Source organism: Talpa europaea (assembly GCF_964194135.1).
Source record: "Talpa europaea genome assembly, chromosome: 11".
Lineage (NCBI taxonomy): Eukaryota > Metazoa > Chordata > Mammalia > Eulipotyphla > Talpidae > Talpa > Talpa europaea.
In genome coordinates, this window is record NC_140078.1 from 75,957,811 (window position 1) to 75,975,125 (window position 17,315).

The 17,315-nt window shown below is 46.1% G+C and overlaps 1 protein-coding gene across 2 annotated transcripts in view; it reads left to right on the plus strand.

Annotated features, from left to right (window-relative positions):
• ULK4 (unc-51 like kinase 4) overlaps positions 1-14,760 on the plus strand; it is a gene marked incomplete at its 5' end in the record, with an annotated part of 374,670 nt that extends 359,910 nt beyond the window's left edge. For both annotated transcript variants that reach the window (XM_084248396.1, XM_084248397.1), the window contains 2 exons: positions 11,604-11,689; positions 14,399-14,760. In XM_084248396.1, the coding sequence (XP_084104522.1) occupies positions 11,604-11,689; positions 14,399-14,462 (150 nt within the window). In that variant the 3' untranslated portion in view covers positions 14,463-14,760. The remainder of the gene's footprint in view (positions 1-11,603; positions 11,690-14,398) is intronic.
• Between the last annotated feature and the right edge of the window lie 2,555 nt (positions 14,761-17,315).

Below are 17,315 nucleotides of genomic sequence, written 5' to 3' on the forward strand. Positions count from 1 at the left end.
TTGTCACCACCCAGCTGTGCGTAACAGATGATTTGGGGTCAGTTGACAGCTGACCTGTCTCGGAGGTGAAAATCCAGTGACTGAATTCCCCTCCCCTCCTCTGGAGCCAGCCTTTCTCAAAGGCCTCACAGGGAATGTCCTCAAGCTGTGGTCTGGACCGAGGAGGGGGAGATGAGCTCTCGCAAACGGACTGCTTGCTCATTTTCTCCAAATGGGTATTATTAAAATGTCTCCAAATGGAGTCTTTCAATATTTGGTCAAGTCCCTCAACAAAAATAACAGCCACAGGGAATTTTCATCTGTCCAGCAGTCAGTATCTGGCTAAATGGTGACTAACTGAAGCCTGATGGCTGTAATCATATAAACTAATTGTGCTTTAATTTTCCTTCCTATTTCATTTTCCTTCCACTTTTACAAACTCAAGGAAATTCCGGTGGCCTCCATGTTTCAATAATGAGTCCTAGAAGTATAGGGTGAAGTTTGGAGGACAGAGCATGGAGCAGAGGCAGTGAGTAGACCCTTAGCACAAGCATCACAGCAGAGTGGTTTAGTGACTGATAGTGTCTTCACTTGGTGGAGTTAGGAACTGAGGCAGGAAGGCAATTCTGGCACTATTTAACCTTGATCTCATGTCTATCAGTTTTGCCTCTTCCCCATCCTATAGTAAGTAAGTTCAGAGAAAGGGCTAGAAACTGGTACTGTTGAGCTACTTCTAACTACCACTTTTCTACTGCAAAGTCCCCCATTAAACTAATTCTCTCTCTCTCTCTCTTCTCTCTCTCTCTCTCTCTCTCTCTCTCTCTCTCTCTCTCCTCTCTCTCTCTCTCTCTCTCTCTCTCTCTCTCTCTCTCTCTCTCTCTCTCTCTTTCTCTCTCACTCTCTCAGTATGACCCTATATAGTACTCCTAAGGATCATCTGAGATTTGTTTGGATCCTCTTGGCCTAATATCTGCTCACATAGTTCCTCTCTTCTTGGGACCTAAGTTCTCACACTTACCAAGTCACACGCTGGTTACTGCCTGTGAGGAAATGATTTCAGTCACATCTCATGACTGACACCCTGTTGGTACTGCTTTGGAAATTTATCCTGTCATGTTTGTAAGCTCTTGGGCCAGGGGAACAGTGTTTGACCTGATCCTCTTTTTTCACCAGAACTTTCTTTAGGCCAACATCTAGTTTATTCTTCTATCCACCAGAGGTCTAAAATTATGATTCTTTGCCAGATAAAACTATTTTTTCCTCACTTATTTTGGACCTGGCTGTTGTAGTTAGCTGGTTGTATTAGGCTTAAAAGATTTCCCAAACCAGTTGTATTATATTCAACATTTTAAACTTACTAGATTTAATGGTCAGAAACTGATGTAATTATGAATAGTTTCTCAGCAATAAGGGTATTTTTACTGCCCTGCAGAGAGCTGAGAGAATTGGCCTGCTTAAAATGGAAGTAGCAATGGATAATTTTCTTCTAGAAAATAATATTGTCTTATGGGGTGAGGAAGAAAAACATTCAGATACTTGGCATGTCATTTCCACGGCCTCTAGTTTAGCGGGTATCCACAAGTACCAATGGGAGTTTGGGCCGAAGGGGATCAGACTGAAGAGAATATAGACTCCAGGAGGAGGAAAGAAGAGTTAAGAAAAAAAAGAAAATCCTCCCACATTGATGTGTTCTCACTGAAGTCAATTCCATTTGATAATTCAGATATTTCCCTGTCATTCATCTTCCTTTGTTTGCTGCTTTTCCAAATCTGGACATAGCAGTTGAAAGGAGAATGCTCCCCACTTCCTCCTGGCTCTTGGGGCTATTTCCTGAAGCACTGCAGGCTAAGCTATTCCCTCGCAGGCCTGGGTACCTGGAAACAGGAGCTGACTCCCCCTGCGGCCCAGTGTCAGCCTTCTCCATGCTCTTTGGAGGCATCAGCTCTAACCTTGCTAGGTCAGACTCTGGTTCATGTGTTGGGTGCTCCTGCCACAGACCTTTAGGGGGAAGACAGAGGACAGCATGATGAGTGGGGCAGAGGAGGCCTGGAGAAGTCTTGCTGGGCTTACAATTTGGCTCCAATGCTGACCAGCAACCCTACCCATCTCTAATGTGGGGGTCGAGAACACTGTCCTCATAGGGTCATTGTGAAGAGAACAGGGGATAACCCACAGTGGCTACCCAGAAAACTGTTGATTTACTTCCCTTCACCTGAGTGTGCAAGGGGAGAGGCGCCAAGCCCTCAGTAGCCAGGCTTTGAGAGGACTTGCCCAATGAGAGTGGTCTCCACACCAGGGTCTGCTCCATATAACCCACACGAAGACTGCTCAGTCAGTACCTAGGTGGAATCCCTGTTTCTGTCCGAGCCTTTGCTACCACAGAGATAAGGATCAACAATAATGGTGGGGGAGGATGGGAGACCCCCACAGCAGCAGCACAGAGTGGGTGAGCCTTTACACAAGGCAGCCAGTGTGTAGAAGGCAGCCAGTGGATCTAGAAGGGAAACTGTCATGGGAATATTGGGCATATTAGCAATATCACAGCCAGTCAGCCAACTGCTGTGAGGGGTGCTTAGCTGCTGTGTGAGGAGGGGTGATCTCTTGGAAAAGTATAGTTGGCGTTCTGGTCTTATTTCAGTGCTACCATTTGCTTGCCAGGTGACCTTGGGCCAGTCGATTGAGCCCTCCTAGCCTGCCTTTCCTCTTCTGTAAAAGAGTCAGAGAGAGACTCCTTTTTCAGGGTAATTAGTAAAGAAGATCATATCTTTGAAATTGATGAACTCTTGCTGAACATAGTAGGTCCCCAGAAATGTTAGCTTCTTTTCCTTTCTTGACCCAAATCCCAAGTTTTTTTGACTCAAGTGACTTTTGGCTTATGCTATACTGCAGTCTATTAGTCCTGACAAAGGTGAATCCCAAGAGTATCTACCTGAAACCTTGGCTTTGTTAGTTTCGCCTTCATCTCCCCACTAATGCCCTTTGCACACACTCTTCCTACCCTTGACTGACCAATTCTTCTTGGGTCCACTACATGGAAACACCTGGGTGTCCTTGAACAGAGCTGGTCAGCTATTTTCTTCCTCTCCTGCCCTATCTTCCTTCAACTTGAACCACTCTCTTCCAGATGCCACCACTTCCAAGGACCTCAGCACTGCCAGGGTCTCCCAGGGAATTGAAGCTAATCCATGCTTCTCGAAGGGTGTGAAAGAATGCTTCCACGGGGGTCCAGCTACCTGCCATGACAGTGGTGCTGATGACCCAGGCCATGCAATTGTTTAATGTGCTCTCTGTGACACTCTCCAGAGAACCTGAGTTCATCGGAATCTGGGCCAAATCTCGTGAGGCTGTGTCTGGCCTGGCCCCCTGTAAGATCCCACCTCATTCCTTGAGATGTCCTAGTGTAAGTTCCACTCGGAACCCCCCCTCACTCCTTGGTGATCAGCAGATCCAGCACAGGAATCCTTAGGGATACCTCTAGATTTCTTTCAGATCACCACCCCCTGGTCAGAAGAGGCCACATTTGCTTTGTTGAGAAACATAGAGATTCTAGATGGACTCCAGGGCAGGCACAGAGCTAGGAGGCAGCTGAAGGCCTTGTGAGAATGGTTCCATTCAGTCCCAGATGCACTCAGCACCCCGTGGAAGGTGTGACAAGCGTATGGGTCAGGTGCAGAGCAGTGTCTGTTAATATAGTCTGACTATAACCTGAGTGTGAAAGGGGAGACCCTGGCAGAAACTTGAGAAGTTTCTGCAGAGACCCAGAATGGGCACTGCAATACCAGGTAGAAAGGGGTGGGGGGCGGTGCCAGATTCCATCACACCAGTCAGACTCTTCCACAGATTCCATTCTGGCACAGGATGGTGGAGGGATAGCATGTCCCGATGTGCAGTCGGTACAAATGGCTTTGAAGTAACATAAAAACCTCAGCTAAAGAGCAGACAAAGTATATGTTAAGAGAACAAAATAAAGGGGCTAGATGGATAGGTTTATTTTTGAAATTTAAGCACTCTGAAGTAGAGTTGTCATAGTTACCTGCTTGTTTTTACTTGTATTTATGAGATCTGAAGGCCACGGAGTTGAAATAATCCTCCCCTGTGTGAAGTGTGTGTCTGTAATAACAAGTGCCAAGGAGCACCTGGGCTGCATCCACTGTTGTCAGTTTCATCTCCTGATTTTTTTCCTAGCCTGTCCGTGTTGCCTGGGCCTGTCGGGAGGAACTCACCATCAGAAAACCGAAGTTAGCTCGGCTACATTCTGCCACACACATTCAGAAGCACTGACGATACAGACACATTATTACATGTTCATGAACAGAGCCCCTCAGCCTGCCCACACCTGACTCTGTTACGGCCGCATGTCTCTCGTACCAAGATCCATTTTCTAAATAAAGAAGCTCTCCCTGGAGCACTTTTAGAGCTTCGTGGGGACTGTCTGAGCCACATTCCTCCACATAAATTCACCTTGTCCCTCTACGTCTTTTAAAGGCCTTTGATTAGGATGTAGGCACCAGCCTGGCTTTGTCCCTCTGGTCACTCTGCCCCAAGCAAGTCACCTGGCTGACTCTGGGCAGGGTTTTGCCATTTAGGAGTTGTGGGGGTGCATAAGATGGCTCCCTTTTTTAGTTGACACTCGGGAAGCAGAAATTCAGGAAGGAGCCCACCCCATCTTCACACTGCAGCCCGCTGTGTACAAAACCACGAGCTTACAACTCACGAGTCTGGTAGGGAATCTGAGGGGAGATTCTGCAGGACAGGAGACTCTCCTCTTTCAGTGTTCAGTTCTATGCTGCGCTGCGTGGATGCTGGTTGGCACCACACCCTGTTAAAGTGATTGTAGCAAAAGGTTGAATAGTGTATCTACCCAAAGTACATCATCTGCTTCTAGATACACCCACATTTAAACAGAAGCTGATCTAATTCTGAACTCAAATTCCCAACTTTCTTATGATTTTTTTTTTTTTCACTTAAAGACCCCATGTTTTGCGTGATCTCTGCTTACCAGGTGGATGGCACATGCTCCATATAATTCGTGTTTCTATTTTGATTGATTTTACCCATACGGCCACTGGTCAGACATCGTAACAGCATGAATTAATGCCTGGCACTCACATTTGGGTTTTGTAGCTTCATCAGGAAGCAGAGAAATGTAGGCCAGGCATGACTGCAGGAAATGGACACCTGCCACTAATGTTTTCAAATAATGAAACGCACTCATGGGTCTTCAAGGCCCAGAAACCTCTGCAGTGGTGCCTTACTGCAAAATGAAGTTGAGTTTGCCCATCCTGGCTTATGGGAATTACTGCTAGTAATGAAGATAGTAATGACAGGGAGCAGTTCTGCTGTCTATAGCTTTCACCAGTCTCTTCTTGCTCTGCTTTTCTTAGAGTCAGTGCATTGCTCCTTCTCAACTGCAACCCCAGCCACAAGAAATTCCCCAACAGTTGCTTAGCTGTGATTTAGCACTCACAGTAGACAAGTGTCACTCTTGCTCCGGCCTCATTCAGAATGGTAAAGAGAATTTCCCAGGGGCGTCAGTGTGCTCAAAACATCCTCTGCTTCAGTAGCTCACAGAAAGAGATGACTGACTCTGGAGCAGACCCATGATTTGGTTTTAAGAAAGTTTAACTACCAAGAAAATAGAAGGTTCAAGTTGAAGGCTACCGTGTCTGGAAGGGTGGAATGTTGCTGAAAGAAGATTGCTTCCCATCTTAATTCATAAGATGTAAGAGGAGATCAGACTTGGAGAAAGGATCGTTCATTTCAAAGGCACTTGAAATCCTAATACACTAACTTTGACTAATTATAGAAAACTACTGTCAACAGAACAAAATAATGAAGCAAGGCAAATTAAAACTCTCTATCTCTTCAAAAATTACCCAGATGTATCTTTACTGATATTTTAAAAATCAAATCCGACCTATCTACCAAGTAACATGAATGTTTCCTCATTGTTTTTCCTTCAGAATCTCAGATTTTCCCCCTATTTTAAAAATTGTGTTGGTTCTCATATTAAATTTGAAGAGTTCTTATATGTCATGGATAAAAATCCTTTATCGGGTGTGTTATTGGCAAATAGTTTCTCCCAGTCTGTGGTTTATTCTCTTATCAGTACTTTATAAAGCGTAAGGGTTTCAGTATGGATATAGTTCAATTTGTCATTTTATTTTTCTTTTAGGTATCATGCTCTTTTATTGTATTTTAGAAACCCATCAGCAAACCCAAGGTCACATAAATTTTACTCTTCTATTTTCTTTTAGAAGTCTTATTGTTTCGTATTTACAGATACACAGTCCTTTTTGAAGCATGTTGCATATAAGGTCTAAATGTGTTTTACATACAGGTGCCTATTTGTTCTAGCACTATTTGTTCAAAAGACTGACTATCATTTCAATGTCTTTGTTAAAACTTTAACACTCTGCATGGGTCTATTTCTGTGCTCTTAATCCTACTCCATTGTTCTTTGTGTCTCTCCTTCTGTCAGTATGATTCCATTATGATTATTATAGCTACTTAATAAATCTTCCCTAACAAGAAAGCATGGATTGTTGATTTCACATGTTTCTCCTGTTTGCTATAAGTATTTAGTACTTTAAGTTTCCCCTTTGAGTATTGGTTTAGCTTCATCCCAGAGTTTTTGATATAGTGTAGTCATTTTCATTCAGTTATGATTATTTTCTAATTTTTCTTAGTATGTACCCTTTCACCCTTCAATCATAGAAATAAATTGTTTAGTGTCATAGTGATTGGAGATATTTCTGTTGTCTTTGATGTCTACTTTTATTTCATCATGACCAGAGAATATAATTTATATGATTTAAGTTCTTTTAAGTTAGTTAACATTCAATTTAGATACTGTATACATTATTGAAAATTCTTGGATATCTTAGTGGAAAATGAGTGTCTGTTGTTGACAGATTTAATGCCTTACAAATGTCAGTGAGATCCAACTGTTCATGGTATTGTTTCACTTCTATATTGCTGATTCTTTGGTCTGTTCATCCTATTACAGTAAGAATACTTTTAAATTTTCCAACTACAACTGGATGATTTGTCTGTTTCCCTTCCAGTTGTATCCAGATTTTGCTTTATGTATTTTTAAATTTCCATTGTCAGATGCAAATATAAATGTTGTTACGTCTTTCTGATGACAGCCCTTTTATAAAAATGTTATATCCTTATTAACCCTGGTAATTTTCTTCATTCTCCAGTCTACCTTGCCTGATATTTATATAGCCACACTAGCTTGCTTTTGATTCATGTTTGCATGGTATAGCTTTTTCATCCTTTTTTCAGTCAACTTGTCTCACTATATTTGAATTAAGATTCCTATAGAAAGTATATATTTGGGTCATTTTTTCACTCATTTAGAAAAACTCATTTGCTTCACTTACATCATTTACATTAATGTAATTCTTGATGTGTTAAGCATCTAAAAAGTACCTTTTTATTTGATTTCTGTTTATTTTTTATCCTTCGCTGCCTTTTAAACTATTAATATTTGAACATTTGATAGTACTAATTTTGTTTTACTATCCACTGGATTGTAAAATACTCTTTACACTGTATTCATAGTCAATATTTTGCCAATTCAATTAGAATATAGAAATCACACTACCCTGTAATATTTCAGTTATCTTGTATTACAAGCACATATATTGAAAATCACATCAGACAATATTATATATTTTTATTTTCTACCCAGATACACTTTAAAAAGAATATTCTGTTATGTCTACCCAGATAGCTATCATTTTGTTGCTCTCCCTTTATTCCTACTTTCCTGTTTCCTTCTGATGTTTCCTTTCTCTTTGAGAAACTTCCCTTAGCAATTCTTTTAGAGAAATCGCTGCTTCTGTTAGCTTTCCGTCTATTAGTTTACTTCCATTCGTTTTGGGAAGAATATCTTTATTTCACCTTAGTTTCCGAATGATGTTTTTGCTAGATATAGAAGTCTAGTTTGATTGTTCTTTTATCTTTGGCATTTTTAAAATGCCACTCTCTTCTGATCTCAAAATGACGAGAATTCCACTGCAGTTCGCGATACTGTTTTCCTCTAAGTAACACATCATTTTTTGCTGCTTGCCGTCAGCATTCGTTTTTCCTTTTCCCTCTTTAGCAGGTTTGATTTTGTCGTTGGGTATGGTTCCTTGAGCTCATTTGGGTTTTTAAAGCTTCTTGAATCTGTAAATTTAAGTATTTCATCACATTGAATAGTTTTAGCTCTGATTTCTTCAAGTACCTTTTCATCCACTCATGCTCTGTTGTTTCATGGCCTTTTGTTATTGTCCCAGAGGTCCCCAAAGCCCTCTCTGTTTGTTTTTGATCCTTTGTTCTTTCTAGTGCTGAGACTGGATCATTTCTGCTGATCTCTTTTCAAGTTTACGTTTAGTCATCTCCGTTCTGCTATTGAGAGCGCTCGGGTTTCAAAATTTTTTGGTGATCAAATTTTTAACTCAAAAATTTCCAGTTGTTTTTCTTTGCATCTTCCATTTTCAACAGTCTGTTTTAAAACCTTGTTTTATTTTTATACTATTATTTTCTATTTTAAATTTATTTCAAGCGTGTTACATTCTATTTTAATTTGAGTATTGATTGCTTGTTTTAGCATTTTTACAACACTTTGAAGTCTTTCTCAGCTATTTCTATTATCTGTGTCATCTTTTGTCCTTGCAGATTTTCTTTTCATATCTGAGTTGAGACTTTCATGGTCGTTTGTATATAGAGCAATTTCAGATTTTATTCTGGCTATTTTAAATATTACTTTGAGACACTCTGTCTTGTTGAAACCCTACAGAGAATGTTGATACTTTTGCTTCAGCAACTAATTATGCTAATTATATTTCAGCCCCAGGTTAGAACTGTAACTTCTCTGGCAGGTCAGCTGCAACATGTTTGCAGTTGTTGTGGTCTGTTTTGTGCGTCCATCCTCTTGGGGTCAACCTGGGAACCGGGCGCAGGTGTGTTAGCTCAATTCTCTGAGCTTATGGTTTGCATAGAGTTGAGGGTGATCCCGGGAGTCCAAGAGCAATTATATGGGTTGTTTTCTCTAGCTTTTCCTAATTCACTATCTCCCCAATATTTCCTGGTTCCCTGGGTCTCCCATTTGTGTCTGGTCATGTAAGTTGATCATCTAGCAATTGTCACATCTGGGTCAGACACTGAGGGCATGAATAGAGGGAGAAGAGCTTTGGCCGCAGGTTCCTGCTGCTCCTGCCACTGCCGTCGCTGCCACCACGGAATGGTCTGGGGCCTGGAGCAGATGTGAACCGAGGGGAGGGAGGGGGGGGGACACTTGGAGGGGGCATTTGTGTACACTCTCTCTGAGCTTCTGGGAGTTTCTACTCACATTCCTCAAGCCTGACCTCTCCTGGGGCTCTCTTCCACCCTATAATGTCATTTCTGGGGCCTGAGCTACCCTGGAGTAAAAGAAGTGGTTAACTCACCACCAGTTTAGCGGTGCTTCGAACTCAGCCTCCCTCTGCAGTCTGCCTGTGCTGTTGATGTGTCAGTGTTCTCACACAGTTGTGCTGTGCATTCTAGAATCTCCATGTTTGTAGTTGCATTCAAAGAGAGAGAAAGGGTGCTATGTTGCCCAGAACTAGACCCTCTGATGGATGCTATTTGAGATCTTTATTTTCTAAATAACTCATCTTTATATACAGAATAGCAGTTGCATGTTAATAAGAGCTCAGTTAAATGGCCAAATTATTCATTTTCAGTTAATTTGTTGGCTTTGTGTATGCCTACATTTATGTAAACTGCACACGATGCTATTTTAGTCTCTTCTTTTGATCAGATAATTCTCACTGGATTTTTCTCCTTGCGCCTTCTACCTAGCCTTGTGAGTGAATGTAGTATTGTTATTCTTTGTGCCTTCTGTGGGGTGATCTCCTGGTACCTCAGTCCCTACCCATAAGCCCTTGGTGAGACTGATTGGGACAGTGGGTCTGGCTATATATAGCTCAACTGAGTCGTGTGAGGCACAGTGTTAGGGGATAAAAAGATGGGAGTCCTCATTGAAGACCCTTCAGTTCACTTTGCACACACCTTAGACATAATTGAACTATAGCTGACATTTTTAAACAGCAGCCTTTTGAACTTTACCTAGTTGGGTGTAATTTGAGAACAAATGTACATGTAAATCTTCACAGAAGTCACACCTGATGTGGTTGACCTGGCAGTGGTCTCTGGCAACTCAGGTAGTGGATAGGGTTTCAGTAGACAGGCAAAGTCAGACATCCAGAGGCCACATTGAAGTTTAATGATCCCAGTGACATTCTTATCACCAGGAGCAATTAAGAAATATTTGGGCCTCCCCTGGTGGCGCAGGCGGTTGAGTGCCATGCTGTGAAGCTGTCCACAGCCTCTGCAGCACCAGTTCGATCCTGGCCGGCTGGCAAGGGTCTCCCACATGGTGCAGCAGACCTCTCCTGTTGCGCCCGCTGCTCCCCTCAGCAGTGTATTTCATCAGTCTGCCTGTTCTGTTCCCTGCTCTGGCTCTGGTGAATCCTCTCACCCTTCTGCGTATCTGGCCTGTAACCTGGTTCTTGTATAAATAAATAAATCAATCTTTTAAAAAATAAATATTTGGCATCTTCTTGAAACTGGGGAGATGACTGTGCAGCCCGGGCCACTGTCAAGTGGGAAGACTGAGAACAGTGGTGCAGTGAGTTAACTGAGCCCACAGTGGTTCCAGCTTCATGGTGGGGATAGAATCAGGCTCCGCGTCTACTTCCCTAGCACCCATTATCTCACTCCATCTCTTCTCTCTATACAACACCCTCTATGCACACCTTGCCAGGTGCAGCTGTGGAAAAGAATAAATGAGAAAATATATAGGAAATTGTAGAGCTTTCCGTGATGTTTCTGCAAGTGATGTGATATTCATTGCATAATATTTAAAGAACAGCAAAGATTAGAACCTCTAGGACCAGAATGGAGAATGAAGAGGAACAGCAAATATGTCTCTCCTCTGCCTAGCAAGGCAGGAACTCATTTTGTGGAGGGGCTGAATGAGGAGGTCTCTGGAAGCCCAGACTGGGTCCCAGCCAGCCCTGAGAGTTTGATGTTGCACAAAGGTACTGCAGAGTCAGGGATGCCCGAGTGTTTTTCCTATTTCTCCCTTGACTATGGCAGTTAACAAGGACACATCACAGGGTTCCCAGGAAGTCTGGTTATTAGTACCTTCTCTCAGGCCACCCTGATCACCATATGCCCAGAATGACACCTGGATTCATACGAAAGTGTTTGAGTTGGGCTCAGCGCCCAAGCACACAAGGACCCACTGGGTCCCAGCACTGACTACTGGAAATTTTTTTTTTTTTTTTTTTGCACATAATTTGCTTTAACTGGAGTGTTCAGGTTTTTGGAACACAAAACCTCCTGAGGGATCTGTAGCAGGCTGGGGTGGCCCCTGACCTGGCACATTCTGGCCTCTGTGGACTCCCTCATGCACCTCCGCAGGGGTCACCACTTTCTGGCTCATGATCAGTAGTGTCCGGGGTTGAGGGGTGCGCTCAGGGCACACTCCCAGTACCACAGGAAGTGTGAGACTCAGGTTGCCCATCCAAGGGGCATGAGACAGCCATGGGCCAGCTGACCCTCCTCTTCTCCCTCCTTTGCAGGTCACCTCCAGTGAGAAGCAACTAGAGCGTCTCAAGAATGCGGGCAGCCTCCTGCAGGCTCTGGAGTGGCTGACCCCAGCTGGCAGGTAAGTAGGCCCAGGAGGCCAGTGTGCACACTCTGACCCACTGCTCTCCACCACCCTCTTCATCCCCCCTGGACACCAATGGCCACCACCTTCCAGCCTGTCATTGCCAAGGAAGGCCTCCACCCTCGGGGCATCCCCACTGTGCAAGGGTGGGGAAGTTAACAAAGAAGGGAGAAGAGTAGAATGTCTTAGCCCTGCTGAGGTAGGAGAGGCAACATTCCCATCTACAGGGAATACAGGTGGGGAGGGGAATGATGACCAGGTGGGGAGATCCCAGCAGAAGATGTGATGCAATTCATAGGAAACGCCAGACCCAGTCTGTACACACATTTGCAACCTGGCCCAGAGGCCTCATTAGTGCCACCTTGAGGAGGGTCTGGAGGCCCAGGGCAGGGCTGGGGTCAGAAGCAACAGCTCAGCCCACTCTATAGCACCAGGCGAGATCTTCAGAGAGAAAATTTGGAACCTAAAGGACCATATTTGACGCCCAGAAGCTGACCGTGTGAGGTTAGGCCAACCTCCCAGTCCTCAGCACGATCATTGTGTTAAAACAGCCTAAAAAGTGCAGTCCACAGACCAAGGCCACCCTATCACGCAGGAGCGCGTTACAGCCTGTGAAGGTAGGAACTGTCCTCTCAGCTGACCCCACGTTGATGCGAAGGCCGGAGCCGTGACGCCTGCAGGGAGGCTGCATCCCACAAAGTCATGCATCCCTCCCCCAAGGGGAAGGGCTTAGGGCCTGCAAGTTTTTACATTCTGATCTCAAATGTCTGTCTAGTGACCAAAGAAAAACTGTAAAGGAGAGGTTGTACCCAGGTGTCCACCTTGGACCGCACTGCTGTGTGATCGCTACTGCGATGGTGGTGCTGGAGCTGGCAGTTGGGGGTGGGTGGGGAGACACAGATGTGTTTCATGACTCGCTGAATGTGTCACCATGCCTTCCTCAGGCCACTGTCCCCAGAGCAGAGGGAGGTGGCCGGAGGTTGCAGTAAGCACAGCCCCGAGTTCCAACTGCTCTCCCGGCCCTGGGAGGAAAGCCTGCCACCCATGGGGGCCCGGCCTTCATTGGGCTTGCAGGACATGGAATGATGCCTGGCGTTTCTTGATAGTTTCCCATGGCATTTGCTTCCTGGTGTTGGGGTTTGGTATCAATTTGGAGAAAAACAGACAGTTGAAACATTGCTGAGGTGAGTATTGAGAAGGCTCAGCTCCAACCAGCCTTTTCACATACAACCCTGGGTTGGGTCAGGTCGGGAAGGGGATACCGTCTCGTAGCCTGCCCCACCCTTGTCCCCTTCTGCTAAATCAGGTAATCTCTTGGACCTGGTTTCTGCGAGGTGAGGGGAAGGACAGACTAACTTTGATGGGCAGGGCCCCTCCTCGCCTTGCTGGCCTGTGGTGTAAGGCACAGACAGTGACTCCCTGGGCGGGGCCACAGGCCTTCTGTTAGGCTGGTCTGTGAAGTGCAGGTGATAGACACCCCTGGCCTTGTGCAGACAGCTGTGATGAAGCCACTCTGAGCAGAGTTGTGCTGAGGAGGGTGTGGGAGAACCATGGGGAAGAGTGGAATTCAGTGGATCGCTCTGGAAAGCCCTTCCTCTGCAGGGCCTGCCTGAGTGGGACTCTTCACCTAGCAGGGGCCTCTGTCCGCCTTTCAGGCAAAGCCAGTACGTCCTTACACTCATCTGTTTGGGAGAGCTGGGACCCGTATGTACTCGAGTAAGCTAAGTGCTTCATGAGGTCAGCAGCCTCGGCTACCCCCTCATTCAACACTCCAGCAATGCAAACGTCCACATGAGGCAGATGTACTGGTGCGGAGGTCGCTGCTATGGAGTTGTCTTACTTGAGCTTTGTTCAGTTGGCCTAGCCACAAAAGGCCGTCTTAAAGTTAACCAAGAACGAGGGGCTGGCACTGTTCTGTTATGATGTGGCTCTTTCAGGGCTTGGTGTACTGGGCTGCCGGGGCTGCTCTGGCTGGTGGGATGGGCGGCAGAGCCCCACCAGACTAGCCCAGCGGCAGCCTCCACCCACCTCTTGTGCAGCGCCCCCCTCCCCATCTCTTTGGCAGCAGCTCTGTTTTTGTGCAGTCAAGAGTGTGCCCTAAGCTAATTTTATACTTCAAGGCTCACTGCTGTGTGTCATGCTTCTCTTTGCTCACAGTTGTTAAGGCACAGGTTTACAGTGTCTCAAACAATTTGCTCCAGCAACAAAATTTCCATTTTAAGCTCTTAATTGCTGATCCACACTTAAGAACAAGAAGAAACTAAAGCTCCTGACTAGCTGGCCAGAAGTAGCAGTGCGGCCAGGAGAGGCGGTATTTGCGGTGGGTCTGGGGCCTCTCCTGCTCCGTGACCAGCGCAGGCAGGTGCTAGGCAGGCCTACCTGGGCCAGGTGGGGTCCGACTGCTGTCTGACTTGCCCTGACAACTGTGTCAGTGTTCCTGGCCAAGTGCTTCAGGCACCAAGTGGTTAGGGGCTAGCAGCTGAGGCCTCACTTAGGGGTGCTGGCTGGGCCAGTTCTGAGCCCCACTAGGACTGTGAGCTGATGGCTTCAGAGCCCAGAGCCTGCTGTTTCTGCTTCCCAAGATAACAGCTCTACCGAAACAGCTGGCCCATCAGCTGCTGAGGTGTAAAAAAGACCAGCCGTATCTAAGAGGCGGGTGTTTCATCCGGAGATGCCTAAGTGTTCCTACTTTGGTTTTTCTCACAGTTCATCTGCTGACAGTGCGGTGGCTTCATTGGCCCTTGAAATCCTTCAAGCTGTTGGACGGTAGGCAAGAAGGCACTTAGCGCAAGTTCACTCTGCAGCACCAAACCTTGGCTGTGTCCACTCATCATATCGTCTCCTACAGCTGCGTTGGGACCTAATAAAGTCAGTTGCACCCAGAACCTACTGGTTGAGGTGGTCTATCGCTGGGCCCTACAACACCCATTCAAGGTAGACCTCCTCAGCTCCAGTGGGATGCATCTGGGTTCACTAGCTGTTCTTGAAATGTTCTCTCCGTCTTTGTGGGCCAGGTAGGCCTCCTCTGAAGCCGGCACTGCCTGTGCTCACCCAAGTGGACTACAAAGTCTTTCTACAGCCTGTTGGCATCTGTAAGCATCTCTCTTCTCCAAAGACTTACAGGCAGGACTAGGCATGAATACCCCCCCCTGCTGCAGCTCTAGAGCAAACCTTGGTTCTTGTTTTCCTCCCACTTTCACCTGCCTGACTATTCTTCATTTCAGAGACAATCTCCAAGAATCCTTTTGGAAGACTGACAAGATTCTACTGACAGACACAGGTAGTTAAAGTTTGCCTAAAGGAATGCAAAATGCTAGAATGCTGGTACCCTTGAAGGTCTGCCCATCTAGATGGTGTGATGGCATCAAGGTAGAACCCTTCCCCCACTTCTACCAATTACCCCCTTTCATCCTTGAAACCTTTTCCAGCTTCCTCCTGTTTCCTTAGAACCGCCTATGTAAAAGGCAAGCCTGTGGAAGTATTTGGTGAACACTGCAGGAAGGCCTACTCTTTCAGTCTGAACTACTAGGGGTGGCTCCTTGGCAGCTTCAACCAGGTGAGCCATTCCTTGGTCCTGTGCCCGTGGGGCCTCGGAATGGAACAGCTAGATCAGGTCAAAGGCTGTGATCCCTCTGAGCTCCAGTGCTTTCTGAGAGGGGACTTGACCCCCCAAAAATCACTGCTCCAAACAAACCTAGACGAATTCTGTCCCAGGCAGCCATCAAGTAGGCAAAAGTGGGAAAGCCAGACATGTTAGCCACGGGGGCACTAAGTGTCCCTCTACTTTACCATGGGAAACTGGTCACACTGTCACCAACAGCTACCACAGTGGTCTGGGTAGTTTACTAGCTTACATTTGGCTTTGTAATAAAAATGGCAGCTCTGAGCCCAATTCCATCAAAGATGGTCATCTCAATTCCCTCCACAACTTGCAGAGCAGGCCTTCTTTGCTTCATCTAGAAGTGACTCAAGAGGAAGTAGTCAACTTACCCAAGACCCCACAGCTGTCAAACTCAGGCATCTGACTCCATAATCTTTGTGTCCCCCCCCTCCCCCCATCAGGTGTCCAGGGCTTAAGTAGCAAATAGTTGAGGTGTAAGAGGGTGCCCCACCTAGGAGCAGGCAGTTTCATTTGCTCCCTCATGCTCTATTTCCCAGGGGGAGGAAACCCCATGCTAAGTCCCACTGGGCAGTGTCCGATTACCAGGCTGTGTGCTCATGTTCCCCCGGGGGTGGAGGAGCTGGTGGAGCAACCAGAGGCCTGGCCTTCAGCTCCAGTTGTCTTGTCTGCTGGGTCCAGGCACAGGCAGTCTGTTTGCCCAGGAAATCCACTGTCTCAAGTCCGTTCTTGGGTGAACCACCTGGAGTTCTGGGCCTGAAGTCTTTCCAGAACTTCAGAGCAATAAAAGATCCTTATTTTCCCTTTTCAGTTGAGCAGGGAGGAGTCTTTTATTCAAGGTTAAAAAAGGAAGGGCTCAGCATAACTGTTCCGCTGATTGGACCAATCCTGGCCCTGGGCCTGTGTGGCCTTATCTGAGCAGGCAAGGGGAAAGGAGATGATGGTTTCAAGCACAGCTGCTGCAGAGCCAAGGACTTAGCCCAGAGTGCCAGGGCGCTAAGGCCACCCCTCGGGAGCCTGCCACGCTGGTGTGCTCAGGAATTAGGGGACAGTTGGGTTATTCTCACAAGTGCCAAATGTAAAGCCGTGGCCCCAGTCCCAATGACCTCAGGGAAGGAGACATGAGTAGGCAGGCTAAGCAGGAGAGAGGCTGAGGTCTATGACCCTTCCTGACCTCCCTGTGCAGGAGGCCCCTCATATTTGGCTTCCCAGGCTGGCTCCAGTTCTGAGTAGAGCTTTCCCTCTTCCCCACATCAATTCTGGATTCTGGCAGTATTGAAGGACCCAGACCCAGACATCCACACTGGCCTCTCCCCTGAAGCCACTTGCTAACTGGTTACAATCCACTGCCTGCACTTTTCCAGGGATGGTGTCCAGAAGCTACAGAGATAGTACACTAGGGAGGCAGAGCAAGGGTGCCTTCTTCCATGAATCCTGAGAGGAACTGACAAGTTATCTAGGTAAGCTAAGGAGAATGCAGCAGCAGATTTTACTGTCTTAGGGTTCTTTGTATTGTTCAACTCTTCATGTTTCCCACATCATCCATCATTAGTTTTCCCAGCAATTCTGTAAATGCAGGGCAGACACTGTGTGTCAGAAAGTGGGGGCTCTACTGGTTAAAGGTCTGTCCTGCCTCCACCTGAAGCAAGATCTCCTTGATACTTCCTTCCCTGGAAACAGAAAAGTATAATGTAGAAATAAATCTGATACATGCATTTATGTAAAGGCTGAGATAGAAGCCTCAGGAAGGAACTGATAGAGGAAGCAAAGGAAACTATAAAAATTCTAGCCACTTGGAGTAGGGTGTAAACAGGACTAGCCAAGGCTTAGATTCCAAAAGATTTAAGTTTTGGTGAGGCTGAGGGAAGTATGGAAACCAGAAGCATGAATTCAAGGTTGAGAACAAGCACTAGGGAGATGCAAGTCCTGAAGGGCTCTCGTGAAAGGAAGACTGACCTATAACTGGACTGGTCTACTGCGGAGACTTGATGCACAGGTGCAGAG